General features: G+C 44.3%; 1 protein-coding gene and 1 long non-coding RNA gene across 2 annotated transcripts in view; one reads left to right on the forward strand and one right to left on the reverse strand.

Moving 5' to 3' along the window:
* Positions 1-236: 236 nt before the first annotated feature.
* Positions 237-27,963, reverse strand: part of LOC131382289 (uncharacterized) — a 93,607-nt gene continuing 65,880 nt past the window's right edge. The window contains exons 3-4 of the long non-coding RNA XR_009211605.1: positions 21,132-21,186; positions 237-692 (exon numbers count right to left, since the gene is read on the reverse strand). This is a non-coding gene — a long non-coding RNA (uncharacterized LOC131382289). The remainder of the gene's footprint in view (positions 693-21,131; positions 21,187-27,963) is intronic.
* RBP2 (retinol binding protein 2) lies at positions 4,677-26,974 on the forward strand. Its single transcript, XM_032143619.2, has 4 exons — positions 4,677-4,806; positions 18,849-19,027; positions 25,030-25,131; positions 26,692-26,974. Exons 1-4 carry the CDS (start codon positions 4,734-4,736, stop codon positions 26,740-26,742), a joined length of 405 nt encoding a protein of 134 aa, XP_031999510.2. The 5' UTR covers positions 4,677-4,733; the 3' UTR covers positions 26,743-26,974.

Genomic DNA, 27,963 nt, shown 5'->3' on the forward strand with positions numbered 1-27,963 from the left:
GGGGAGGTTGGAGAGGACAAGGGGATTGCAAAGGGCCCCTTCTTGGACCAGAGCAATTTGAGTCCTTGTGGCCATGGGAGGGATGAGGATTTGTGATCCCCCGTTCTCCTGTTCTGCCTTCTTAAGAAGGGGCACAATTTACATGAAAAATTAAGACTAGACCCAGCCCTACCTAGTGGCTGAAGGAACTCCAAGACACACTTTCCCCTGGGGCCTCCATGTGAGGACAAATCTAATGGAGTATCTAGTTCTCCTACTGAGAACATTCAGTTAAGCTAGATGTGCAAGTCACAGGGGCATTGCCCAGGAGTGGAAACCCGCGTACAAGCTGAGCAAACATTCCAGCCAATGGCCCTTTGCCTGCTAAAGGGAACACCTTCTTACGTCAAGAGGAAGAAGAAAGCAGGACAGAGCTTGGCGAGCCTGGGTGGGCCTGGGCCTGGGCCAGGGACAGACTGCTTGGCTGTAGGGAGCCAGCCCAGGAGCCCAGCTGCTGCAGTCAGATGCTCCCAAGGACAGCAGGTAAATTCCTGGGAGTCCTTGCTGTGCTCACTCTTAGCAGACTGATTTATCTCAGAACCAAGCTTCTAGGGAGACTCACCTCTGCACTTTTTCATGTAGTCTCCAGAAAGCTTCTTGTAACTTGGAAAGATTGGTTATAGTTGATCATTTTCCTCCATCTTAAAAGTCATCTGAAGAATTCCACAAAGACTTAGGTAAGTAAATTCAGAAATGGAGTCACCCAGGCAACTGAGAAAATGGAATGTCCAGGTATGTGATTTGTGAGTGTAGTGGACAGAGTTGGGGGCCCTAGCACAGAACTTTTGAAATTGGGCTCTGCTACCAATTTTAAGATCGTGGTCTTCCTTAAATGGAAGGTGTAGGAGCAATAGTGGCTGAGTTATTGAGTAGCAATTGCTTTTTCTCATCCACTATCCCTCACTTTTTCCCCTCAGTACCACCCCCAGTTCCCACACATACATAGATCTGGAACAGAAGAATATGCTGAAGCTGTGTTTTGTTGAGGGCCTAGGACAAGTCACACACTTACTAGGAGTTTGGTCTGTCGTCCCCACATCTAGTTACTATCTTGGAACAAACACATACTATGTGCCAGGACTCTGTTAAGAGCTTTTTGGTTTTTTGGTGTCTAATTCTTACAATGACCCTGATTCTCAAAGAAAGAATCTGAGACTCAGAAATGTTAGGGATCCCCCAGCTAGGAAGCGTTGAAACCTAGATTCAAAACTTGGTGTGGCTGACTCCAAACTTTAGGATTTTATTTTCCCTCTCTATTTATTTCCTCTTTTATTTCTGTTACTCTAAAACAGTAGTTCTCAACTGTGGTCATCAAGCAGCAGCAGCAGCACCCGGGAACTTACTTAAAAACATAAATTCTTGGACCCTAACCCAAACCTATTAAGTCAGAAATTCTAGTGGTGGAGCCCAGCAATCTGTGTTGTAATAAGCCTCCAGATGATTCTAATGCTTGTTAGAGGCTGCGAACCTCTGCTCTATAAGGGTTAGTCTTAATTTAAAAAAAAAAAAATGCTTAAACTAATATCTCTCACAAACATATAGTCAATCAGTAATTACAGCCTCCTTAGCACAAGTTTACTTCACATCACTCATGTGGGTATAATACAGGATTTTAGTTTGAGTTTGTACTAAATTGCTTTTATATAAACCATCAACATAATTATACCTTTTTTATTAAGGTGTAGTTTACATACAATAAGAAGGCACAGATCACAAGGGTAGAGTTTGAGTTTTACCTTTACCTGCTCTCCCTGGACCCACAAAAACTGATCTATTGTATATCACTGTAGATTAGGCTTGTTCTTTTCTAGAGTTTCATGTAAATGAAATTATATAGTATATGATCTTTTGTGTCGAGCTTCTTTCTCTCAACATAATGTCTATGAGATTCATCTTTGTTGTGTATATCAGGCGAGTGCTCCTTTTTACTGTGGAGTAGTATTTCCTTGTGTGAATATACCACAATTTATTTATCCATCAATCTGGGTTGTTTCCATATTGTGGCTATTATATCTGAAACTTTTTTATATCATTCAAGTATGAGAGTATATCTGAAACTAAGGTTATATGGTAAGAGTATATCTGAAACTCATACTTGAATGATAGTTGACTGGGTTTAAAATTTTATTCAAATGTGTTTTCCCTCATTATTACAAGATATTGTTCCCTTGTCATATTCCATCAGAGTTGTTGAAAAGCCTAATATCGATCTCATTATTACATTGTTCTTTTATAGGTAATCTGTATGGTTGTCTTTTTCTCTCTGGGAAATTTTAGAATTTTATTTTTATCTAAATTTGCATCACAGTGTGTTCTGTGTTAATATATTCTGGGTAATCTCCTTGACTGCATCCTCTATTTCACTAATTTTTTCTTAAGCTGTGTTTAATCAACTGTTTAATCCACCTATTACCTTTTTAATTTTAGTGATTATATTTTTAATACCTACTCTTTTTAAATTTTTAATCTGTTTTTAAAAACATTATTTTATTCCTTTTTCATGTTTTCAGTGCTTTTAAATTTTCTTTATTCATTTTAAACATAATTATTTTATAGTCTGTATCTGATTTTATTAACTGAAACTCCTGGAAATCTAATTTCACTGTATGTTTCTTCTGATGATGCTCTTGGTGGGTTACAAAGAGCATCAGTTTGTATGTGTTTGTCAGTGTGTGTTACAGTTTTGGATTATGAGCTCATATGTGGCATGTCTTTATCACACAGAATTCTGGTTGATCTGGTTTTGAAGGTGTGTTCCTCTACACAGCTTTTACATTTACTTCTTCCTGGAAGCTTAAAAATGTTAACAAGCACAGGACATTTATTATTTTAATATTTTAGCTAACAGAAAGGATAAATTCAAACCCCAAACCAAGAACAGAGCAGAGCAAAACTTTTTTTTTTAACCTGTGTAGATCCCATGCCAAGTAGATAAACTTTTTTCTTGTCTGTTGCTGCAGATTTTGACTAATTTATACCCTCAATGAGGGAGTAGCCCTTCAAGTGCCTGGCTTTATACAGGCATCTCAGTTTCAAATTTGTATCTTACACCAAGACCAATTCCTCCTCCCTCAATGCCCATGAAAACCCAAGCCCCTGGCTTAGTGCAATTAGCAACTCCTGTCTTGCCCCCAGCCCCTTCCCCTACCAGGCCAGCTTCTCATTACACATTCTCACAGGGGAGGCCTATGGGGTACTCAGTTGCGGGCAGGAGGGACTGTGGAGGCCCTGAAATTTGAGCCCGGGAGGAACTATCTACTTCTCCAGCCCAGGAGGCTGAGTGCTCATTCTACAGCAGCTTCTGGCTGGACTTCACAGGATGAATCTCCAAGGTTTCTTATCTGTCTACTCCTTCCTCCATTCATTTTCCATTTGCGTTAAAGTTATTTCTTTCTCACCCCTTACCTTCCCCCATTGGCCTTTTGACAACAGCTGGGCCATTTTTCACTCTGTCTTCCTAACTCCAGTGTATTTACCGAAAGATAAATGTGCTGTTTTATATCCCTCATACCACACACAGAGCCATTTACTTAGATTTCACAGCACAAGGATACATATATGAGAGCTGCAGTGTCATCATCAAAATAGGTTTCACTTTGGGAACTCATGGTATATCTGTCTCAGGCCACACCTCCATTCTTCACAGTCACTTCTCAGACACCACATCTTGGAATAGAGTGTCAAAGCAATAAACTAAACCCATTTCCCTTGGGACAGCCCATTTGGAGAACATTACTGAACCAAGGGTCCTTGTCCAGCTATGCCCCCACTTTGATCTAGGTAATCCTCAGCTTTCCCCTTGGATCTTAAAACAACATTCCACTACCCCTCTGCCTCCATCTGGCCTCCCTCCAGGCTCAGCTTGCTTTTAGCAGAATCATGTTCCCAGAAAACACTTTTCTCATGTCTCACTCTGCTGCTAGGAAGTCCACAGGGCACCTTGCTTCCACAGGGAAGCAAGAGAGAGTTGGGCTCTCAAGTCAGGCTCCAAACCTCTTTCAAAGCTGACCTAGCACACTGTTGAAGAAAAGGATTTGGAGCCCGACAGATCTGAGTTTGAATCCTGGCTCAACCACTTACAAGTTGTGATTAGACATGTGATTTAACCTCCATGATCCTTTCTCATCTGTAAAATAAGGATGGTTAAACATAACTCACAGAGCTCTCGTAAGCTGAAACAAGATGAAGTATGCATGCTGCCTGGAACAGAGTAGAGTAGAGCTCCACAGGTGTGAATTCTGTCTTTTCAGTTTCACCAGCCTTGCTATGAGTGCTAGATTCATGGCTGATAGACCCCAGGCTTGAGGCCTGGGTATTGGTGACCCATAGTACATGTGGGGTAGACCCTGGATGTTTGTTTTCTTCCACTACTGGATGAAATGTTCTGTGTGGGACAAGGGGCCCATGGGGACCCAGCCAGCCAAAAATGAGCTGCTCTAGGGCCCTGCTTATGGTGCAGGACACTGGGACACCCACAGGCCATACCAGGACTTTGTTCCTGGGTTACCTATAGTCTCGCTGAACTTTGCAAAGAAAAGTTCTTTTGAGTTGTGCTTCTGCCCTTTGAACCTGTTATCTTCAGAGTCACAAACCTGGCCCACTAGGCTATAAAAGCAGCTCATTCCAACGCATTCTCCCTGCAGCCTGCTCCTTGCCATCCACCACACACCCTCACCGAACCAGTGGCCATCACCATGACAAGGGACCAGAATGGAACCTGGGAGATGGAGAGTAATGAAAACTTTGAGGGTTACATGAAGGCCCTGGGTAAGGAGGAGACTGGGGATGGGGAGGGAAGCTGTTGTTGGGTGTACTGTGGTCTGGCCTCCAGACAGTGCTGCTATGGAGTTCAACAGACCTGTGGCAAATCCTCATGCCTTATGTACAGCTGTGTGATATTAGGCAGATAATAAAAATTCTCTGAGGCTCAGTTTTCTCATCTGGAAACTGGGAATAATGATAAATGAGATTATGTCTAGGATGCCTTAGCACAGTGCCTGGCCCACAGAAAACATACACTGAATGTGTATGTCAGGAGGATACACACACACAGAGTAAAGCCAAACTTGAGAGGATAACACAGTCGCTCCCCTGCCTTGTGACCACCATCTCTTTGATAACCACTTGGACCTGATATTATCCACCAATGACCTCTACATTGTTCTTTTATCAGTTTTGTAATGGGGAGGCAGAAAAGATATAGCTAGCAAATCTCTCAGCCTAGGGAAAATCAAGCTCATGGAAGCCTAGAGAGGCTGTTGTCAGATGGCATAAACAACCCACTGCTTATATGACTTCTGAACTGGGTTCCAGGCCAAGGGCTACCAATTGGTGCATGTCCTGAGTTCACCACAGAGGGGGTTCCCTGTGGAACTGGCAGAAAACACATAGCCCTGCCCAGCCTAGAGGTTCTGCCTGGGACTAGAGTGAGTGGGTCCCTAGAGGGGAGCTCACAGTTACTGGGTGGCTGCTGTGCTCCAGGTGCTGAGCAAGGGGCTTTAGCTGCCTGTCCTTATTCCATCCCTCAGCAGCCTCTTTATCACCTCTTCTAGCTTTAAAGTTCTCCACATATGGGGTTACTTCGCTGGAACTTCCTCCACATGTAGAATGAGAGAAATGGCAGTGGGTGGAGTTAGAGGCCCAATAATAACTTGGATATGATGGTGGGAGGTCTCTCCAAGAGTGGAAATCATGAGTTTTTTGGTGTGATAAACTTCTAGCTTGAAAATGTCCACCATGTCAATGAACAAGGAGAGCTGTGATATGTTCCATATTTGTGGAACTAAGTGCTTTCTTCATGTTTTTTTTTTTCATTTATTTATTTTGGAGACAGAGTCTCACTCTGTTGCCCAGGCTGGAGTGCAGTGGCGTGATCTCGGCTCACTGCAAGCCCGCCTCCTGGGTTCATGCCATTCTCCTGCCTCAGCCTCCAGAGTAGCTGGGACTACAGGCGCCCACCACCACGCCCAGCTAATTTTTTGTATTTTTAATAGAGACGGGTTTCACTGTGTTAGCCAGGATGGTCTCAATCTCCTGACCTCATGATCTACCTGCCTCGGCCTCCCAAAGTGCTGGGATTACAGACGTGAGCCACCGCGCCCGGCCTCTTCATGTTCTTTAGACTGGTTTCCAACACTGAATAGCTTTCCTTTTCATTCTAGTTAGCAGGATTTTTACCTCAATATAGTTGCGGGGAGGAAGAAAGAGGCAAAAATCCTCCTACCAGAGCCCCATCCTCAACCCTGTTGCACCTGTGTTTTTTAGTACCAGGAGTGGCCAATAGAAATGGGATTCTGATTCTACACATGGGTAAATGGATTGGAGCATAGCTTAAACTAGAATTCTGAACAAGATTATACAGATAAGGAAACCAAAGCAGAAGGGTCAACATAGCTGGAATTAGAGTCCAGGGCTTGCTCTGGGACCTTGAACCAGTTTTTTAACCTTTTGGAACCTCAGTTTCCTCATCTGCCAAATAGAGATAATAGCCCCAGCCTTGCCTGTCCCTCCAGATGATATTAGATGTAGTTGTGGTTTTGAGCAATTAAAAGTACTTTAACAAGGGTTATTTGGAAGTTTCAAGGTTTCAGCAGTATAAGCCAGAGTCAAGTAATATAATTAGAAAGAAACTTTGTGTTTTTTGCTGCTTATGCTTCAATAATAAAAAGTCCTATGATGACTTAGATTTAAAATCTAGGCTCTGTTTAGTTTATGGCTCTGCAGAATGGACCCCTAAAGCCCACCTCTCTAGGCTTAAGGTGAGAAGCAAGCTTTCCTACCACCCTCTTTCTCCTCCTGGGTGTTGGGAGGATGCAGAGTACACCATCAGCTCTCTCCAAGAAATCCTGCCTCTAACAACAGCCTTCCTCTGGACTCTTTTCACACCAACTTACACCTTTAATGTGAGTAAGGGGCTCATAAGTTGTGAATGTGATATTTAAATATCTTCACTATTGAGGTTTCAGATTGGACTTCCTAATGCTCCTTGGTATCAAATATTTATTGTCTCTTAGAGCTTCAGCCAAAACTTCCAATTTAATATCACATTACATAGATTTCACTCTAATGAGCAAGTCGTTTGATCTCTTTGTCCCATGATCTCTGCAGTGTAGAGTGTTAGGCTGACACTCAACTGATTAAGATTAATACCACACGTGGTACTACCAGGTAAACCCAGAGTGTGAATCTGTTGGTGCCTGGTTTACCCAGCTGCTGACAGCCCAGTGTCTCAGGACCCCAGAAACTTGCTCCTGCCCAAGTCCATGAGGCCCTGTGCAGAAATGCCTCACCCAGAGTCACCTTATCACCACTGAGGTGGGACCCCTTGTCCTTCTCAACCTGCCATGGGAACATGGGTGGGGCAGGCACGGCAGTGATTGAAGACAGGTCTCGGGGGCTCAGCTAGAAGCAGGCAAGGAAGAGCTGCCCCTTCAATCTGACCTACTAAAAGCAGCCCAACAGATCTCAACAGTTTCCTCCACGCTCAGGACATAAGGCAGGTTGCTTTCCCAACACTAAGATGTCAACGAAGCTTGCCTTCCTTACCCTTTTTTTTTTTGAGCAGTGAGACCCTTAGCATTTGGGAAGAGTATGTGTAGACATCCTCAAATGTGTGACTGTTGTTAAGGATGGTGCCCATTCCCTGTCTAAGAATCATCGATTTCTAATACTTTAACCCCTAGCACTAGAGAGTTTGCTTTTTCTGTGGGCCTGGTTGTTGGTTCAGTAAGGAAAGAGTAACTCTACTGAGATGTGGGGTTGGGCAGTAAACTGGCTTTGTCACTAGCCCAGTGACTCACTCCACACACTGGCCTCCCATCATGACTCAGCCACCAGTCTCAGCAGAGTAACACATCATGGTAACCTTTGGGTTTGCCACAAATTACGTCATTAAGAGTTCAAAAGGTGAGTGAGCCAAGGGTCAGTGGTACTTCCTCTCCTGCCTTCTTAGGCACCTGGTGTTTCTCACCCCAGATTCTTTCTTGACAGTGAGGAAACCAGTTGGTGAACTCTTTTGCCCTGAGGAACTTGTCATGTCCTGAAGTCAGTCCTCCTTCAGGTCAGATCAGGGGATGAAGGAATGGGAGGGGTAGTCCTAATTTTAAAGGGGAGATCAAGAAGGACAGACGTAAGGCGGTCTCAGTAATGTGAAAGAATACTGGGAGAGAGTTCATTAACTCTGCCCAGGTGGGAATCATTCAACTTCTCTACCAAAGCTTTAGAAGGTGCCGTGGATGCCAGAACCAACCCTGGAATCTGTTCTCAAGGAGTCAGGTTACAGCCATGCACAAATGGTATTCCTGTTTTTTATTACTGTTTGATGAATTACCCCCAAAATGTAGTGATTTGAAACAACCACAGTCATTTAATTATTATTTCTCATGGTTCTGGGGGCTGACTGGGTTCACCCCAATGGTTCCTGCTCAAAGTCTTTCATTTGGCTGCAATTGGACAGCAGCTGGGGCTGGAGCCATCTGAGGCTTCCTCACTCATATGCATGTCTGGCAGTTGGTGCTGGCTGGCAGCTGAGACCTTAATTGGCCTTCAACATCTACATGTGGTCTCCCCATGTGGCCTGGGTTTCTTCACAGCATGCTAGCTGTATCCAAAGAGAAGAGATACAAGCTGCATGGCCTTTTATGACCCAGCTTCAGAAGCTACCGGGTACCACTTCCACCATATTCTATTGGTGGAAGTGGTACAAGCCTGCCTGCATTCAAGGAAAAGGGACATAGACCCCACCTCTCAGTGGGATGAATGTCAAGGATGCATTGTAAGAACAGCATGTAGGATGAGAGGTGTTATCGCAGCCATTTAAGAAAATATAATCTGCCACAGATGGGCCAGTTGAGATTCTATGCCTTGGGCTCAAAGGGGCTATGGTATCAATAGAACAATAGTAATGAGAAGTGTGTGCATGATGGTGAAAGGAGCTACAGTACATGGAGTCAGTAAAGGCTTCCTGAGTACTTCTTGGTGGGGTTTTGAAGGAAGAACAGGAGTTCTCCATGCAGAGATGGAGTCAAGCATAGCCCCATGGGTGTGTGCACAGGCATGGGCCTGGGACACCAGAAGGCATTGTATTACCAGGGAGTGAAGTGCAAGGAGGAGGCAAAAGAATAGTCTGGAAAAGCAACAGGATATTTAAGTCAGTATGCTGCACATGAACTTCACCTTGCAAGGAGAGGGTCTAGGAAGAAATTGTATGCAGAGGAGAGAGATGCTACCAATGCTCACTCTAACAGAGATAGAGTGAATAGACCAGCAGACTTGTCAGAGAACTAAAGAGGTTATTGCAATGACCCTGGGAAGTTGTTGAGAGCAGTACCCAGAAAGGGTGAACAGGGAGATGTCCAGAGCAGGAAATAGACTGGATTTGGTGACTAGAGGAGGAAGAGTCAGGGAGGAGTCAGCCTAGAAAATGAAAAACTATCACATAACTTTAACCAGTGAAGATGGGGAAGCATGTGTCCAAAAATTAGATAATGTTAAATTTATACCTCTTTTAGGAAATTTTCATTCCATAAATTGTAACTATTTGGGGAAACCCCATTATTTTCTTAATTCACAAATGAAGGTGACGATTATCTTCTATGAAGAACATCTTTTTCATTTAAATCGACATGCACAGACTTAAAAGTGCAGTGGCTATCACAAACAGTTCTAGTGGGTCTCTGAAAGCTCCATTAGGAAGGGGGAGCCCTGAGAGGCTGAAGTCAGACAGCTCCCATCTAAGTGGTCTCTGCCAGGAAATATTTCCCGAATATGTGTCTTGTGCAAAATCTCATCCTGACCATTTAAGAGCCTGCAGTCTAGCATGATAGGTGAGCACATGCACAAATTATTCTCATGCCATGATACACATCACACTAGAGCTTTATATGCATTTCTTCATTTTAGTGAATTCAGTTTTCAACAAATGTATCAAGCACCTATGACACATCAGGAAGTGCTCTAGGCATTGCCGATATAGTGGGAAATGAGGAGGCGAGTTCCCTGCCAGCATAGAGTTTACATGCTAGTGGGGAGACATAAAGTAAACAAATAGTTTAAGGTTATTTTGGGTAGTGGTACTGCTGGGAAGAAAATTAAAAGAATAATGGAGTGGAGTGTAATGGGTGGTCAGGGAAGACTTGAGGGGGTGACAGGGGAACCCAGGTTTGAACACTGACTAGTGTTATTCTGGACACAGGGGACAGCAAGTGCAAAGGTTTTGGGTGTGTTCAAGAACATGAAGCCAGGTGCAATGGCTCACGCCGGTAATACCAACACTTTGCGAGGCCAAGGCAAGAGGGTGACATGAGGCCAGGAGTTCGTGATGAGCCTAGGCAACATAGTGAGACTTCTGTCTCTACAAAAAATAGAAAATAAAAAAATTAGCTAGGCCTGGTAGCACATTGCTGTGGTCCCAGCTACTCAAGAGGCTGAGCGGCGAGAATCACTTGGGCCCAAGGGTTTGAGAAAGCTGGTGTGTTGGGAGTTGGAAGTGTGTGAGCCGGAGGGGTTGGGGATATGGTCGGGGAGTGAGAGTATTAAGGTAGGCGGAAGGCAAAGCACACACCAGCCTTATGCTGGGAAGACAAATTGATCCTCTTTGTATTCTTTAAGGATCACGATGGCCACAGCATGGAAAATGAATCATAGGAGGGCAAGATTGCAAGCAGAGAGGCTGAGAGACCCATTAGGAGGCTGCTGTGTTGTCCAGGCAGGAAATGACCATGGCTTGGGCTAGGGCAGTGCCCGTGGAGCTGGAGAAAAGAGGACAGATTCAGCATATATTTTACAGATAAAGCTCACAGGGTTTGCAGATGAATATGAAGTGAGAGGAAATGATAGAAATGAATTTGGGTCCCAGGCTTAGGCCTGAAAAGCTGGGCAGATGACAATCCCATTGCCTGAAATGGGGAAGTCACCAGGAGGAGTGAGTTTTGGTGGGGAGGTACCAGGCTGGGGTGATGGGGGAGCATGCATTAAGAATTCTGGTTTGCATATTTTGGTTTCAGATATCTGTTACACATTCAAATGGAGTATTAAAATTGGCACTTCGATATGGGATATAGAGCTCAGGATACAGTCAGAGATAAATTCAGAAGAAATGCTTTCCATTTTATGGGGTGAGGAATCCAGGGAAGTGGAGAGACTCGTCCATGGCCACACGTGGTTAGGAAATGATGGAGCCTCAGACAGGAGCCCAGGCTATCTGTTTCTAACACCCACAGCCCTTTCCTCAGGACTGCTCTTGGTTGGGGTACGAAAGAAAGAGGTAGGGAAGGTAGGTCAGAAAGAGCTTCACTGTGAACAAGGTATGTCCAAATGAAGGCATCCAAAGTAAATAGGCAGGACCCTCAGAAACACTGCAAGAGAATCACTCAGAGTCCCTGAGTGAAAATGAATAGGTAGATAGATGATAGATAGATAGATGATAGATAGATAGATAGATGATAGATAGATAGATAGATAGATAGACAGATAGATGTCTGATGCTCCGATGAAGAATTTTCATAAAATCTGGATTCCTGATGGTGTTCACAAGTCAATGAAGGTATACACCTTGCCAAAGTCTCTACTTAAACCATATGGTACCTGGTAGGACTTTCAAAGGGGAAATGCTGAGGGATGAAAAAAGCCTAGGTAATGATAAGTGTCATCCCTTTGTACAGGACTCCCCTTGCATGTGTTGGCATCACCTCCACCCTAATGTCCATCCCAGTAAGTATGCAGTAGACTAAGAATCAGGAGGAGAACAGTGCATAGGGAGCAGGGAGGCACCCCAGGGTCTCCAGCCTGACCCCAGTGCCTAGAAGGAAGTGAGAGGAGGAGGCAGGCAGGGATCTCATCTAATTCCTTTCTAAATGTGCTCTCTGGAGGAGGAAGTGGCATGGGAAAAAGGAGAAAATTGTTCTTACACTCTGCTTCTCACAATTGCCTAAGAGTGCCAATGATTTGAGAATTAAGGAGTCCAAGTCTGAAGCCCATCAAAGCTGCACTTTGAATGGTTCTCAGATTTCATATGATGAATACTTGTGCCTCTCTGCTCTTTAATTTACAAAGAGCACCTGCCCTTTTCGCCTGCAACTTTAGCTTTTTTCACAAGCACATTACAAAGCATTTTAATGTTGAGTAGCATACTCATATTTCACCTTTATGGCTTGTATTGTTCAAAATGCAGTTATGAAAAGTATGCTTTAATAAAGTCACGTCCGTGTTTTTTTTTCCTTCTGCAGCAGCTAAAGCCCATATATATTATTCAGAAATAGCTTGCCTTTGGACCTTTCCTTCTGAGATAGAAATTCATTTCACCTGGCTATAAATCAGACTCAGAGATACCCTTAATCCAGAAAAGGAGATAAAACATGCTTGATAACCCTGGTGTTAAAATACCATACCAGGAAAATAATTTTCTCTGCAAAGTATGAAGAGCAAGTGTTTTTATAATCTGCAGTGTGTGTGTGCGTGTGTGTGTGTGTGTGTGTGTGTGTGTGTGTGTGTGTTCTACAACCGCAGTTAAACCATTTTGATTAGAAATATCATGAGTCCACCAACAGAACATTTGGCTACCTTCCCTGGGGCAGAGCAGAGGCAACATGATTTACTGGGTTGTGCAAACACTGAAGGGTGGCCAAGAGGCCAAGCCATTTTTCAATCCAGAAGAGAAGTGATGCTTGATTCCATTTGCATAGTCTTCTAATAAGATTCCCCCGGCACTGGTCAGAAAGATTGACTAGAGATGGTGTTTCCAGGACAAACTAGTTCTGCCAGCAATAGATATTTTTAGCTGTGATTTACCTTTCTGTGCAACCAGGGACAAGCTATACCTTTTACTGGGGAGTGGAGGCGTTAGTTGTAAATGACAACAGAATGTGTTTGTAAAGAAATTGTCAGGAGTGCTATCCTAACTGGGTAGCTCTGAGCTCACCACTTAAATTCTCAGGGCCTCAGTTTCCACATCCATTGAGTGGAAATAGACCTGCTCTCAGAGGAACACTTCAGTTCTAAATTTCTCTTTAGATTTTCAATTATTCCTTAGTGGTTTTACCTAGAGCCTTCCCTTATGTTTCATCTGGTTAACAGATGACCTATGGTTTTTCTTTTCCCGTCTCCTAACTATTGTTCCAGAAGTATGGTTTAGCACAGCTCAGACCTTAGCACAAAGGACTGGAGAAGGAGCTGAAGTTGGTTCTATCCATCACCAGACTATAGAGTGAGGAAACTGATCCACACAGAGAAAAGTGTCACCAGGCTGGATAAAATGCCTACGAGACAGACCAAGGCTATGACAGTAAGAGAGTGTATCAGCCACCATTCCCACTTCTCCTGCGGAGTCCAAGCCCCTTGCAAAACATGGAGTGCAGACAGCTATGGAGATGCATAAATATGACCCAAAACTTTCACTCTGGACTGAATGCTGACTTGGTCCCTACTTGACCCAAACAGATAAGGCCAAGAGTGGATGGCAATGTGCACTGCATATGGACAAGCTACTTGGTACTATGTAAAGCATTTTACCATTATTTTTACTGAATCCACACTGTAAATAGTCCTCTGAAGTAAGCATTCTTTTCCTCATTTTCCTACAAAGGAAGAGTGATTTCTCCAAGGTCACACAGCTAGCTGGGAAATAAAAGACAGGATTGTACCTGCATCTGCCCCTTACTCTTACTCATTTATACCACAGTTCTAAACTTTAGCATGCACATATCACTTGGAAGACTTGTAAGGACTAGCAGAGCCTGGCCAACAGAGCTCCTATTTAATAGGTCTAGGGTGGGCCCCAGATTTTGCATTTCTTTTATTTTTTATTTTTATTTATATTTATTTATTTAGAGACAGGGTCTTGCCCTGTCACCCAGCCTGGAGTGCCATGGCACAGAACCTGCATTTCTAACAGGTTCCCAGGTGCTAATGCTGCTGCTAGCCCAGGAACCTCACTTTAATAATCACTGTCCTGGCCCTTGCTGCCTCCATTAGCTAATCCATGGTATTTCTTGAGTACCTACTATGTGCCTAGCTCAAGATCTGGTTCTATGGTGTGGTGGGGGGGAACACAGAGCAAGAAGATGGCATTGTCCTTGTCCTCATAGAGGTGAGACTGCAGGAAAGAATAACCAACTCTATGAAAAATGCAGGGGGAAATGTTAAGTACTGTTGGCAGGTAGAGGGGAGCAGTAAAACTGTTTGGCCTGGATAGCAGGTAAGGAAGGAGGCAAGAAAGAGTAGGAGGAGGCAAATCTGGGGCTGGGCCTTATGAGATTTGGAAAGCTGCGACGAGAGTGACAGAGATTCAGAGAGCAACTGTTCAAGGGATATGTGGGAAAACACAAAGAACTAAGGAAATTGGCCTGTGCGATCAGGGGCTTCATAATGATATGATGGCAGCCTCCATTTACAGAGCCATGATCACTGGCTGCCAGCCACTGGGCAAAGCTCTTCACAAACACCATCAAATTTGATCCTCACAACAAGGTGATGCAGTTAATAATGGCTCCACATACGACCACGGCCCTCTGCTGCTTTAGATCTGGAACCAAATCTCCAGCGACGAGACTGAAGCTGGACACACTTGGGGCAGAAGGAGAGAAATATGAGCTGGAGTGTGACATGCCAGCCTCTTGCCAGCTCCTCTGCATGCCACAAGCATGTGTTTGTACTCACTAGAACAAGGAAGATGCTCTTCAGTGGCTTGTAGCAATTTTAAGGAAGGGTTCATTTTTTAAGTCGGAAATACTTGACCACTTGGTCCTACCTAAACAGGTCAACAGTTACCTTGAAGAGAGAAAAATTAAATAGGTATGATTGCAAGGCCAAGGTGGCTGAGATACATGTATCAGAAAGGGTTTGGTGAGCCCTTTCCATAGTAAGTTGTGTTGGGACACCTGGCCAACTGCATATTCCTCCACAGAGGGGCTCCATGGCCACCTCAGACTTTGAAAAGCTGCACTCTGTATCCTCCCTCCAACTTGGAGCTACAAAGCACCTTTCCCATATTAAAGAATCTATGAAATTCTACAGGGCAGAAACCAGCTTGTCTTGGTTTTAATTCCTCATCTCCCAAACTTATTGCTCATGAGCCCATTTTTTTGACCACCAAACATCCAATGGAGCTGTACCCCATGGCAAACACAGTGGGGAAGTGGGGGCTCTGGGAATGCTGGCCAAGAAGACTAGAGGAATTCACAGAACCAAAGGCAGCCAAGAGACCGTTCATCTCTCCCCGCACCCCATGCCTCATAGGCTGTGTGGCTTGGACGTGCTCATGTACAATTCCATAAGCCACAGTGGTGAAGCTGCCAGATAATGTAGCCGGCTGGAGTGTGATTGCTTCAGCTCTCACTTATTATACAGCCCTGGGCCTAGAAAACAATTGCCATTTGGTGGGGGACAGTATGCAAGGGCTTTGGAAAACGAACTGCCTCAAACAGGGAGGGCTCATCCAACTGAATCCCACAGTCCCTGTGTCTCCAGGGGAAATTTAACAGAATCAGAAGTTACTAGTATCTTGGGCAGCCACAGAAATTGCACACATGGGGATGGTCTAACTGGGCTACCCCAGAGCTTGGGGAGCACAGCACTGGCCCTTGAGACAGACCGTCCTAAGTTCAAGTACCATCTTGACTGCTTCTTCACCACATAATCCAGGTAAAGTGACACAAGTTCTCTGAGGCAGTTTTTCCGCATTGGCAAAATGAGGATAAAATAAAACTTATCTTGTGGGTTTGTTTGAAGAATAAAATGAGGAAGGTTTCCCAAGGGAGGTTACACCCTGAGCCACCATCCCTAGACACTATCCCTAGACACAAAGGGACACCATCCCTAGACACAAAGTGTGTCTTAATCACCACCCCAAATATTACCAAGAGTCCACACAGCATGGCTCACAGATTCAACTTACCTAAAATTCAGTTTCCTATGTATCCCCATAAAACTAGTTCCCTCTTTTATTCCCTGGCTCTCATCTTGATCATCCAAGCTCAGAACCACTGTTTCTTCCTTCCAACTCAATCACTCTACACATCTATCCAATTACCAAGCCAGTACAATTGCTGTTTCAGCCATGTATATTTAGACAAGTAGACTAACCTCTCTAGGTCTTACTTCATCATCTCTGACATGAAAAGTAGGTGCTTTAACAGTAGCTTTCAAAATTTTTAAACCATAGAAGTCTTTTTCCAAACAGCCTCCTATGGACAAAGTTCAAAATCTGAAATCACTGAGTTCTACCACCCAGACATTCTAGGTCTGGGATCTGCATTTTTTTCATTGTCTCAGGTGATCCAGAAAGGAAACTAGCTCTGGGACCCCCTGGTTCCTAGACATGGAAGGTACTCAACAAATAGTAGAGAATGAGAGGTGAGCGAGGCACTGGCATTTGTGCAGCAGCTCATGCCAACTTGAACTTACTTCTCTTTTCAACTTAGGATACAGGCATGTAATCCTTTTACCTTCTGGCTAGCTAATATTGCTTAAAATTATTCTGTCAGGCTCAAATCTGACTTTATACAAGTTAGAGTCTAAAGGTACCCAGGGCCCTTTCTTATGCAGCTGTGATTCTTTTGTAGATTCAGATTGCTGACCCAAAGTGAGGTTCAACTTGGCCTCTCCTTGATTTGGGGGAGAAGGGGAGTAATAGTGACCAAAGAAGGATTTATTTTTTTTGAGATGGAGTCTCGCTCTATTGCGAGGTGTGCAATGGCGCAATCTTGGCTCACTGCAACCTCCACCTCCCGGGTTCAAGTGATTATCTTGCCTCAGCCTCCCGAGTAGCTAGGATTACAGGCACCCCCATCGTGCCCGGCTAATTTTTGTATTTTTGTAGAGACGGGGTTTCACCATGTTGGCCAGGCTGGTTTTGAACTCCTGACCCCAGGTGATCCACCCACCTAGGCCTCCCAAAGTCCTGGGATTACAGGCATGAGCCACCAGGCCCAGACCAAAGAAGGATTTTTGAAGGAAATGGGTCAGAAAGGAAATGGGGAGAGAGTGAGGGAAGTGATGCTTGGCCACCATGGGAAGGTAGCAGAGTTGTCAATCTCCAAACTGACAGGAACTTCCTGAGCTACCTGCTGCTCTCTCTTTCATGGCCACAATATAGTGTTTGTCCTGCACCAGACAGTGCACAACATGAAATTTCATCACTTACATATCATAAAGATGGTACTGCAGTTCTCAGAAAAATAGCACTTGATAAATTTGAACTGTCCTTATTCTTGAGGTCATTATTATCTTTGGGTTTTAATAGAATCGATTCTAATGTTTTTTAAAACCTTCTCAGTGGATTTTCTGAAAAAAATACTAAAGATTTAAATTGGCATCTAAAGCTATCTGGAGAATTTACAGGCATAATGGGAATCAGATATTTGACTAAAGACCAAGAGTGGTGATTTCATAGCAAGGAAAGAAATTCAAGTATTTTCAGAACTATCCTCTCTTTCTAGATCTACTCCACAGGCCAACAATTTTTTGGTATGGCTCTAGTTGAGCCACATTTTATGCTCAACTAGGGGTTAGCTTCTTGTTGTAATATGCAACGCTTAGGACATTCAACACTCCTTTGGTTTGTTTCAACATTTTCATAATAAAAATGTAAACAAGTATTAACCTTTTTAAGGGATCTTAAAAACAACAGAAGAAGCCGGACACAGTGTCTCATGCCTTTGTGCTCCCAAACAGCACTTTGGGAGGCCGAGGTGGGCAGATCACGAGGTCAGGAGATCAAAACCATCCTAGCTAAAATGGTGAAACCCCATCTCTATTAAAAATACAAAAAATTAGCCAGACGTGGTGGTGGGCGCCTGTAGTCCCAGCTACTTGGGAGGCTGAGGCAGGAGAATGGCATGAACCTGGGAGGCGGAGCTTCTAGTGGGCGACAGAGCGAGACTCCATCTCAAGAAAGAAAAAAAAGAAGAAGAAATCTCTGAGTCAATATTTATTTTCCAGAATATGTTTAAAACTACATTGGGGGCCAGGCATGGTGGCTCACACCTATAATCCCAGCATTTTGGGAGACTGAGGCACATGGATCGCTTGAGCTCAGGAGTTGGAGACCAGCCTGGGCAAATGGTGAAACCCCATCTCTACAAAAAATACCAAAATTAGCTGGGTATGGTGGTGTGCACCTGTTGTCCCAACTACTTGGGAGGCTGAAATGGGAGGATCAGTTGAGCCCAGGAGGTCAAGGTTGCAGTGAGCCAAAATCATGTCACTGCACTCCAGCCTGGGTGACAGAGTGAGACCCTGTCTTGAAAAAACAAAACAAAACAAAACAAAAAACAAACCTATACTGGGGGCTAAGAACTGAGGCAGAACAGTCTGCTGTTAAAATGGAAGCTTGAAACTATCCCTCCCCGCTGTGGACATTAACAAAAGTTTCCTAAGTTTCATCTTTATCCATGATTAAAACTAGTGATTTCCAAAGTCTTTTTTCTTTTAAATCATGAGATCTTTTTGTTCAGCAAACTCTTAGGAGGATGCCCAATGGGTCAGATAGAATAGAGCTGCTGTGACGTGTGTGTGTGTGTGTGTGTCTGTGTGTGTCTGTGTGTGTTGGGGAGCTGCAGCTTAGGGATGAGCCTTGCGTGCTACATCTCCCTCCCATCAGGGATCCTGAGGAGGTGCCAGGAGACTCCTAGGTTTCCCAGCAACTGACTGAGATACCCAACTTGGCCACAAGTAAGATGCTTATTTCCCAGTTAAGCAAAGACAGGTGGCCTATACACAATCTGTGTCTCTAGTCTTGAATGTTTGGTCTTGTTAAAGAAATGAATGAGTCTGGCTGAGCACATCATAACCTCCACAACTCCCTTTGCCAACAGATGTTGATTTTGCCACCCGCAAGATTGCAGTACATCTCACTCAGACGAAGGTTATTGATCAAGATGGTGATAACTTCAAGACAAAAACTACTAGCACATTCCGCAACTATGATGTGGATTTTACTGTTGGAGTAGAGTTTGACGAGTACACAAAGGGCCTGGATAACCGGCATGTTAAGGTACTGACCAGGACTGGTGTTTTTCACTCACACATTCTGTGCAGGGGCTGGCTATTTGGTATCATGATGAAAAAAAAAATGTTAGAAACAACCTGGGAAAAATCAGGAAAGGAGGACCAGGATGGCCTTAATCATTCTGGCAATGAGCAATTATTGAAAGTTTAGTAGGAAGAGGCAGGCCTAGGAGAGATTAAGAGCTCAACCTCTCCACGATGGAGGGCCAGGGCCTATGAGTCATATACAGCCATGGGCCTGGCAGGCAGAGGGAAGAGGGCAAGGTGGAACATCACAGGGAGGGACAGTACCTGTGCCTGCTGGGGAGCAAGGGCACATGGAAAGGTGGCAGCCCTGCCCAGTGTTAGCCAAGCACTGCCATGGAGGAGCAAAGCCTGAAGGTGCCAGATTTTCTTTAGGAGATGTAGAGAAATCAGATGTTTTTTTATAAAATATCTCAAATGTTTATGATTCTGCTGAAAAAGAGCAAATATAAAAAGAAACATCTCAATTATAGATGATCCCAGCTGGTTTCATTTTTTTTAAAAAAGAATGATCCAAATTAAACAAAAAAAAATCAGTAGGTTAAGTGAAGTCAAGATTTATCCAGCCCTAATAACTTGGAGAAGTCTCTGGCAAGTTTGTGGCTTCTGTCCTAGCATTGCCTTAACCGACAAGGGATAATCTAGGCAACTCTCCACGTATCAGAAGGCCAGACTTTTGCTGTTTGAACTATTGAATATAGATGGGACCCTGAAAGCAGGCAGAAAACAACTCTGAGAGGGGAGTGGGGAGTTATCTCAAAGCCCAAAAACTTGAGTTTGCAGAAGAGGCAGGCTCTTGCCCATGAGAGCTGTTTGCAAATAAGGCAGAGGCAGCAGGGAGAAGCGGAGAGGTGCTGGGAAGGCAAGGGTAACAGCAGCTCTCCCCAGCATCACTGTGTGGTATCCCAACGCAGTAACCAGCCCTCCTGCTCACATTCATGCTCAGTGTGCCTGTTTTTGATTTTCCAAATCAAATTACACCTGGTCAGTCCCCACCAAACAGGAATAGGAGAAATCCAATCTCAGTTGTATTTAAGGATTCCACCAAACCTTCCCATCATAACGAACCCCAGGGATACACAGTCCGAGAGATTTTGGAAGGTTCCTGGCTTGCCATTTATCATGGTTGCAATTGACTCTTCACTGTCTATGCCCATGCATTTTATACAAGGGTGGGCAGTTTGAATATTCAAAGCATCCTTTCCCTCTGGGCCAATTCAGCCACTAGAACCTCTGTCCTATCTCCCAAACTGAGGGAGGACAGAGCTGAGTACTCTGGCCCAAGGTATCCGTGCTGTCACCTTCCCACCCCCGGCAAAGGGCCAGCCCTTCAAGTGCCACACCCTCTGCCCTGCCCTTTCCCCCTCACCATAAGTCCTGATCTTCCCAGGGTCAGGCCACTACCCCGAGACTCTCACACTGTGCTTCCAGGAGCTCCTTAGAAGTCAGAGGTCTCAACTCTCCCCCAAAGCAATGAGCACAAGCTCTGACTCCTCTCCTGGGGTGGGGAGGAAAAGCTGTTATTATTATTTGGTGACAAAAGCCAAGAGAGCTGGACACACTTTATTTCTCAGTCAAGTTGTCCTGTAGCATTGATAATCTCACCCATCAAGTCAAGGTTGAATTATATTTAGTGTTCTTTGCTAAAGAAAAGTAGGGAAATATAAAGCATGGTGGAAATTTTTCCATCAGAGCACTCTTGGCATGAGAACTTAAGATTCTGGGCCCTGGAATGTCCACTTATGGAACCCCTCCCTGAGGGGATAATGGATCAACAAGCCTTTTCTGAACCTGTGAACCATCTGGCTGAAAAGCCAATTCATTGGACACCAGAATTGCTAGGAAAATTGATCTCAGAATTTTTTGCATCACTCTGCTGTTCCAACCCAATAGTGCAAAATGATTCATCTTCCCTCACCTTTCCGTTTTGGGTGTGGGCTCTTGAAAAGCAGGCCTGTCCTCTCTGACTTGATCCTTTGTGACCTTTGATGGTAGAGAACTTGCTCTTCCTAAAATAAATCACCCTTCCAGCCCTTAATGGATTCCACGTGTTAACACACTCCTACCTTTCTTCTGTCTCTCCGTGTTCCATTTTCTCCCCTCTCCAGTCAGCAGTTAGCCCTGCAGAAAGAGAGAGAATCCTCTTTCCCACAGCTTGCCTCCTCTTTGCCTTCACTAGAAAGCCAGAGTGAATGCACACACACACACACACACACTCACATGCACCCTTGGTAGGGAGTGAGAAGTAGCCAGGACAGTTTGCCCAGCCTCCAACAATGGGCCATTCCCATGAGAACCACCATGCAGAGCAGATACCCAAGGGACTACCTGCTTCCTGTAACTTCACTGGAACCCTTCAGCTGGAAGGGCGTGCTGGACAGTGGGCAAATCTCTTTCTCTGATTAATTTTTCTTTCTTTCTTTCTTTTTTTTTTTTTTGAGGCAGAGTTTCGCTCTTGTTGCCCAGGCTGGAGTGCAGTGGCGCAATCTAGGCTCACTGCAACCTCCACCTCCCAGGTTCAAGCAATTCTCCTGCCTCAGCCTCCCAAGTAGTTGGGATTACAGGCATGCACCACCATGCCTGGCTAAATATATATATATACACACACACACACACACACACACATATATATATATAGTAGAAACAGGGTTTCACCATGTTGGTCAGGCTGGTCGTGAACTCCTGACCTCAAGGGATCCACCCGCCTCGGCCTCCCAAACTGCTGGGGTTACAGGCGTGAGCCACCATGCCTGGCCTCTCTGATTAATTTCTGTCGTCCACACTTGGTGGCATGCCTGAGTGAACACCTATACACGTGTGGGAATGTGAGGATGTGTGAGTGTGAGAGTGTGTGTGGTACTCCTCATGCTACTGTTTTCCAAGGCTCCATGTCTCAACTACTTAGTCACCCTTACAAGCCCTCTGGAAATCTCCCCACTCGGCAATGTGGAGGAGAGGTGCATGTTGTGCCCTGTAGTGCCCAGTTCTATGCCAGCCCAGAGCAGAAGCAATGCAACCACATTGAACACAGAGTCAATTCTCCTCTGAGGAGTCAGGGACCCCCTTTAGGAAGGACTTCCTGTGGGTTCTATGTATTCCCAACTTCCTATCCTGGCTGATTTCTTAAGCAGATTAAATTGAGAAATTTTAGTTAATTTAACCATTCTCTTCTTTCTGCTTCTTATTATTTTTATATAGGAGTAAGGCTATAATATTGTATTATCATAATTTATTGGTAACCAATTTACTTTAGGGTCAGAACAACTTTTAATCTTGCTGTCCAGTATGAGTTATTAAAATAAAATATTAGGACAGGCTCCATGCACTAATATTTTTCTCCTTCCTTCTTCCTTCCTTCCACAAAATTTGCTAAGCCTTTACTATATGCCAGGGCTAAGTCAGTAGCTAGTGATAAAATGATGAATCAGACGCCCTCTCCTGCCTTCAGGCATTGCAAGCCTCCTGGGGAAGGCAGACAAGTAAATGAACAATGACCATACAGTGTCCATATTGATGTACATGTGTGCACTCTGGTAGGACCACAGAAACTAAGGCAAGGAGGCAAATAGATTTACTTCAAGATTATGTTTCAACAAACAGAGATTCATTCAACAATGCTGGTCACTGTGCTGAGTCTGGTGTTGCAGAAATGAAAGGCAGATACAGCATCTTCTTTCATGGAGCTTACTGTCTACTGGGGGAGACAGGCATCAATTCAACCAACATGTATTAGGTATCTATCATGTGTGAGGCTATCTGGGAGTGAGGAGGACAGACGACACTGTCCTTGCCCAAATCGAAGACATGAGTCCTTTCTCATCTGTTTAGAGGAAAACTCAGAGTCCAAGGCTCATCACAAGAAAAAGCAAATTATTATTCCAGACAACATCTTCCTCCCAGAAGAGCAAGGAAGGCAACCTATGAATTGAGCTTCTCCAAGACCTTTAAAGATGTGAGGTTTAGGATGGTCCTAAAGGAGGAGGAGACCTTTTTTTTCTTTAGAAAACATGTAGAATTTTATTTTCAAATTAGCTTTGGGAATATGAATACATGCAGATGGTTAAAAAAATCCAAAAGTAAAAAGTAACATTTTATTTCTATCCTAGCCCCAGCCACAGGTTCTCTCCTCAGGGACAATCACTATTAAGGGTTTCTTTTACTTCCTTGCAGGAAACGTGTACAAACATATGCATGCAAGCATTTGGCTCTGCTCCTTGCTTTTTCGACTTAAACCATCCACTACGGCTATATTCTTTCAATGACTGCATAGCAGGGATGAACCATACCATATTTAACTAGCCACCCACTGACAGAATTTACGAAGCTTCTAGTCCTTTGCTGTAACAAATAATGCTGTGATGCACTGGGAAGTAAAATGAGAAGGAATAAAATTGTACATAAAGTATATAATATGGTAAAGGTCAAATATTATTTTAGAAATAGGTAGATTTAACAATCTGTAGAAAACAGATTTGTACCAAAAAAAAAAAAAAAAGGCCCAAATGTACAAGGACACTGGGGAAAAAACCAAAGGTCAGTTTATCACCAACAGGGTTTACAAGATACCAAGAAAAGTAAACATCTGGTCCTTAGCATAATATTGTTCAGAGAGGCATAATGTAGTTTGCACATACTTGGAAGAAAATCAGGTAGCATCACGGTCATCCCCGAAGAAGAACAACACAGACCCAGAACCATTCTTCAGAGGGGAATGACATAATCATCTCAGGAAGGACATGCCTAATTTGGGCACAGAAGTGGTTGGCCCTATAGGGCCACCTAGGGGTAGTACAGATTATAGCAGGTATTCGGAGGGGTAAAAGGGGAACAGAAGGAGGAGAAATTTGAAGGGTAAATAGTTTGTAAATATGTACACAGGGATTTGAGCACTCTTGGGATTCAGCAGGCCTATGGCTTCTCCAACCTGCTGGCCACTGTAGCCTAGCTGTTCAGCACATGTTCTGCTGCTGCCCCTGTGCTATTAACCAGAACCTGGTTCTGGATAAGAAGGCAGGTACTGGAGCCATCTGGGCAACCCCCTATTTAGGGAGCTCCCCTGCCTTTATTGCTGTCCTATAGTGGGCAGTTCTCACAGTGTGATTCCTGAAGGAGAAATTCCCAGAAGTAGAATTTCTAGGTCAGAAAGTATATGCAGTTTTATATTTTGAAAGGTAATATAAAATTGCCCTCCAAAGAGATTTATACCAATTTATATCCCCATGTGCCATGTATAAGAGAGAGTGCCTGCTTCTCTACTCTCCCTCCAATTCAGTGTATTATCAAACTCTTTGATCTTTGACCATATGATGAATTGTATCTGAAAAACAAAGTCTTCATTTGCATTTCTCTTATACTGTGTGAGGCTGAATGTCTCTTCTTATGTTTAGAAGCCATCTGCTAGGGCTATCTCCCCCTTGTAAGCTGTTAGTTCATGTTCTTTGTTAACGTGAACTATTAAGTTAATGACATTTTTCTTATTGATTTATAGGAGCCCTATATATATATAAGGAAATCAAATCTTTGCTGATACGTTATCATTTTCCCCCAGTTTTTTGTTTCTCTGTTGACTTTAAGGTATTTTCCCCTTCCAGAAATTTTACATCGTTATATAGTGAAATTTATCATCTTCTCCCCGCTGATCTGAAATGCTATTTTTACCATATAAAAATGGTATAAATAAATGGAAAAATTTTTACCCTATAAAAATGGTATAAAAAAATGGAAAAATGGAAGAGTAGAATTCCTTAAAAGAAAACAGAGCAAGCCAAGATAAGCTGGTTTGGCTGGAATGGAGGGTGTATGTGGAAAATGACATTGGAAAGATCCTGGCTCCCTGAGGCTGAGGGCTCTGCCCTTTGAGCAAGCAAGACCCTGAAATGGCTGCAGGAATTGCAGCTGCAGGTTTAGATTTGTTCAGTCCCTCAAGACCATATGTTCGATTTGCCTGGGAATCTGTCTTTACAGGCACTGGTCACCTGGGAAGGTGATGTCCTTGTGTGTGTGCAAAAGGGGGAGAAGGAGAACCGCGGCTGGAAGCAGTGGATTGAGGGGGACAAGCTGTACCTGGTAAGTACTGGGTTCTGCTCAGCTCACTCCATTGTGCTTACACATGCTACTGTGGTCACCTAGCCAGGCGCTCTGACAAGAAAAATGGCCCTGCACTCCTACCCCGAGCTCCAGCCAAATGCATGTGGTCATATAGTCAGAAAGCCATTCCCATCTGGCTCAGGGGACTCCAGGAAGAAATCTATATGGCTGTTTCTGTGAACAGCTGCAATTCAAAAGAAAGTTCAAAATGCTGAGTTAGGAAGCAGAGATCCAAGGAGAAATACAGGGAACCTGCTAAAGACCAGCTGGGGAGAAATGTGAGCAACAGAATTTAGATGCCCTGGAGGAGGGTGGGACAGGGCCTTCTCATAATGATGGGAGCCTGGGAGAGGGAGTGGGGTGGGAGGAGACGGGACCCACTCTGCCTGGGAGCTGCCATGGGCATTGACCTCTCTCCATGAGGTATGTCCTCCTGATCCCAAAATATTTTAAGTTAATTTGGTACTAGAACAGACCAGTAGGAACAATAACTGATATCCTTAAATATCTTATACCTGTTGAGACAGCTTAATTTTTTATTCTTCAATCTTCAAGGCACTTCATGGGTTCAGCATTCAAATGGTGAAAAATCTCTCACTCCTTCATCCTTTTTTGCTCATTTGTAAATGAATGGCTCATTCAGTGAATGGCTCTTCATTCATTAATCCACTCACCTTTGGAATGAGGCAGGTACCTGGCTCCAATGTCAGTATTCAGGTTGCCACGGTGCCCTTCACAGCCAGCCTTGCTTCACCTGAGATCTTTATTTTGAAGGCAATGTCAGCTGATGATCTATGGGAGGCATTCATCGTGTTTTGCATTGATGGCTTTCACTACCTGCACTGGTTTGGATGATGGATTTTTCTAATTGTAATACAATCCCCAGTGCTCCCTGTGGCTTAGACAATGGATTCACAGTCAACTGCAATGATTGTGGTGGTTCTTCCCACACTCATGTTTTTCCCTCCTCCTTCGAGGATCAGTGAGGTCAAATAAGGCCTGGGGCTCCCTCTATCTGGATGAAAAGCAGGACCTTGTCAGCTGCACAGGCAAGCCTGGGAAAGCCCTTCCACACCTCACACCCTGCGGGTACCTGTGCCACCCCCAGCCAATGTTCTAATCACCAGAGGCCAGAAAGCCCACAGGGTGGAGGGGCAGCTCACTGGCCAGCATCTTTTCAGGCCCCTACCTTCCAAACACTTCTCTACACTAGGTCCTTTCCTTCCTCATGGCTTCGCTGCCTTTTATAAATTAGGCCATGTTACTTTAATCATGGGAGTAGGAGAAATCCTGCCCAAGATGGTCATTTCTTTGCATTTTTCATTTTTATAGTTGTTCAAGCTCAATTCAAGTGTCAAAATCAAATTACTGCTACCTGCAGGGCATGCCCGCTGATTGGGTCTGTGAGATGCACTTTGCCCAGAATACCTAAGTGTCCTCTTTATTCCAGCCTCCCACCCCCAGACACCAAGGGGGCTGAGGGCTGGGCAGAAGAAAGGCCTGGCTTGTTAGCCCCTCACCCACTTTCTCACGTTGCAGGAGCTGACCTGTGGTGACCAGGTGTGCCGTCAAGTGTTCAAAAAGAAATAATGGTGACGCGGGAGGCCTGCCAAGCACAAGCTCCCCACTGCCCACACCGAGTGGTCTACTGGCTTTGAGAAGCAGCTGTGGGGACCTTCCCACTCTTGACAGAGCCCCATTAAGGCATCTGGATGGGTTTTAAACAGAATGCGTATGTAGCAGTGATAGACATATTCCCCTCCTTTGAAATCTAGCATTAAATGGAAAAACAAAAATTACTCCCATATTTTGAAACCCTTTATATGGATCTCCGTTTATTTCTAGAGCTGTCAGTTTTACCCACAGACAGAAGAGATGACTGTCTGTGTGGTTTTTGCATGTTTATTAATTTGTTTCAATTTATTTTATTTTGTTTCTTTTTTCTTAGTTTGTTTGTTGGTTTGTGGGGGACATGGGGGGTGGGGAGGAGGGCATTTTACCTAGAAACATTCTGTGGCCAACACAGCATCTGCTACTGATTCTTGAACATCCTCGTCTGAGACTCATTCCTTTGAATGCACATTATTTCTCCAAAATTCTATTTTAGGATACATATGCCTCCCAGTCTGCACCTTGCCCTGAGCAGCCTGGGCAGAGCAATTCCAACAGATCTGCGGTGCCAGCTGCTCTTGGCCCAAGCCAGCCCTCTGTCCATCAGCCCTGTGCTGCGGAGGGGGTCACTAACCACAGGTCTACTCGGGCTTAGTGTGTAACTTCTCAACTACTACCACATGCCAGGTGCCGCAAGCTCTGGGGCAGGAGGCCTGAGTTCAAGTTCTGCCCCTTCACTTCTTAGCTGGGTGACCATGGGCCTGTCATTTGGCCTCTCTGTCCTCATTTTCCTCTACCATAATATGGAGAAGAGACAAAACTATCATCGCCTCCACTGGGTCACTGTGAGAATTAAGCAATTTAAAACATGCAAAGTGCTTGGAGTGGGCCCTGGTATGTGGTAAGGATTCAGTCCCTGTTAGCCCTGGTCCTTCTGCTGAGTTACCCCCTCCACAGTCTCAGGGGTCCTGGTGAGCAGATGCTAAGTAGAGACAGGTCAATACTTCCACAACCTTCTGGTGCCTTCAGAACATTAGGTTCATTATTCTGAGCAGAATTGTATTTTGCTGCTGGGTACACAGATGGAATAGCACACCTGGAAGGACAGGGTGGTTAATGCAGATGGATTTGTGATGGATCATTCACAGGGTCCTAAGTTCACGGGGTCCCACAGGTAAAAGGCATATCCTTCGTCCTTCT

This window comes from Hylobates moloch, unplaced genomic scaffold (genome assembly GCF_009828535.3).
Source record: "Hylobates moloch isolate HMO894 unplaced genomic scaffold, HMol_V3 SCAFFOLD_22, whole genome shotgun sequence".
Taxonomy (NCBI): domain Eukaryota; kingdom Metazoa; phylum Chordata; class Mammalia; order Primates; family Hylobatidae; genus Hylobates; species Hylobates moloch.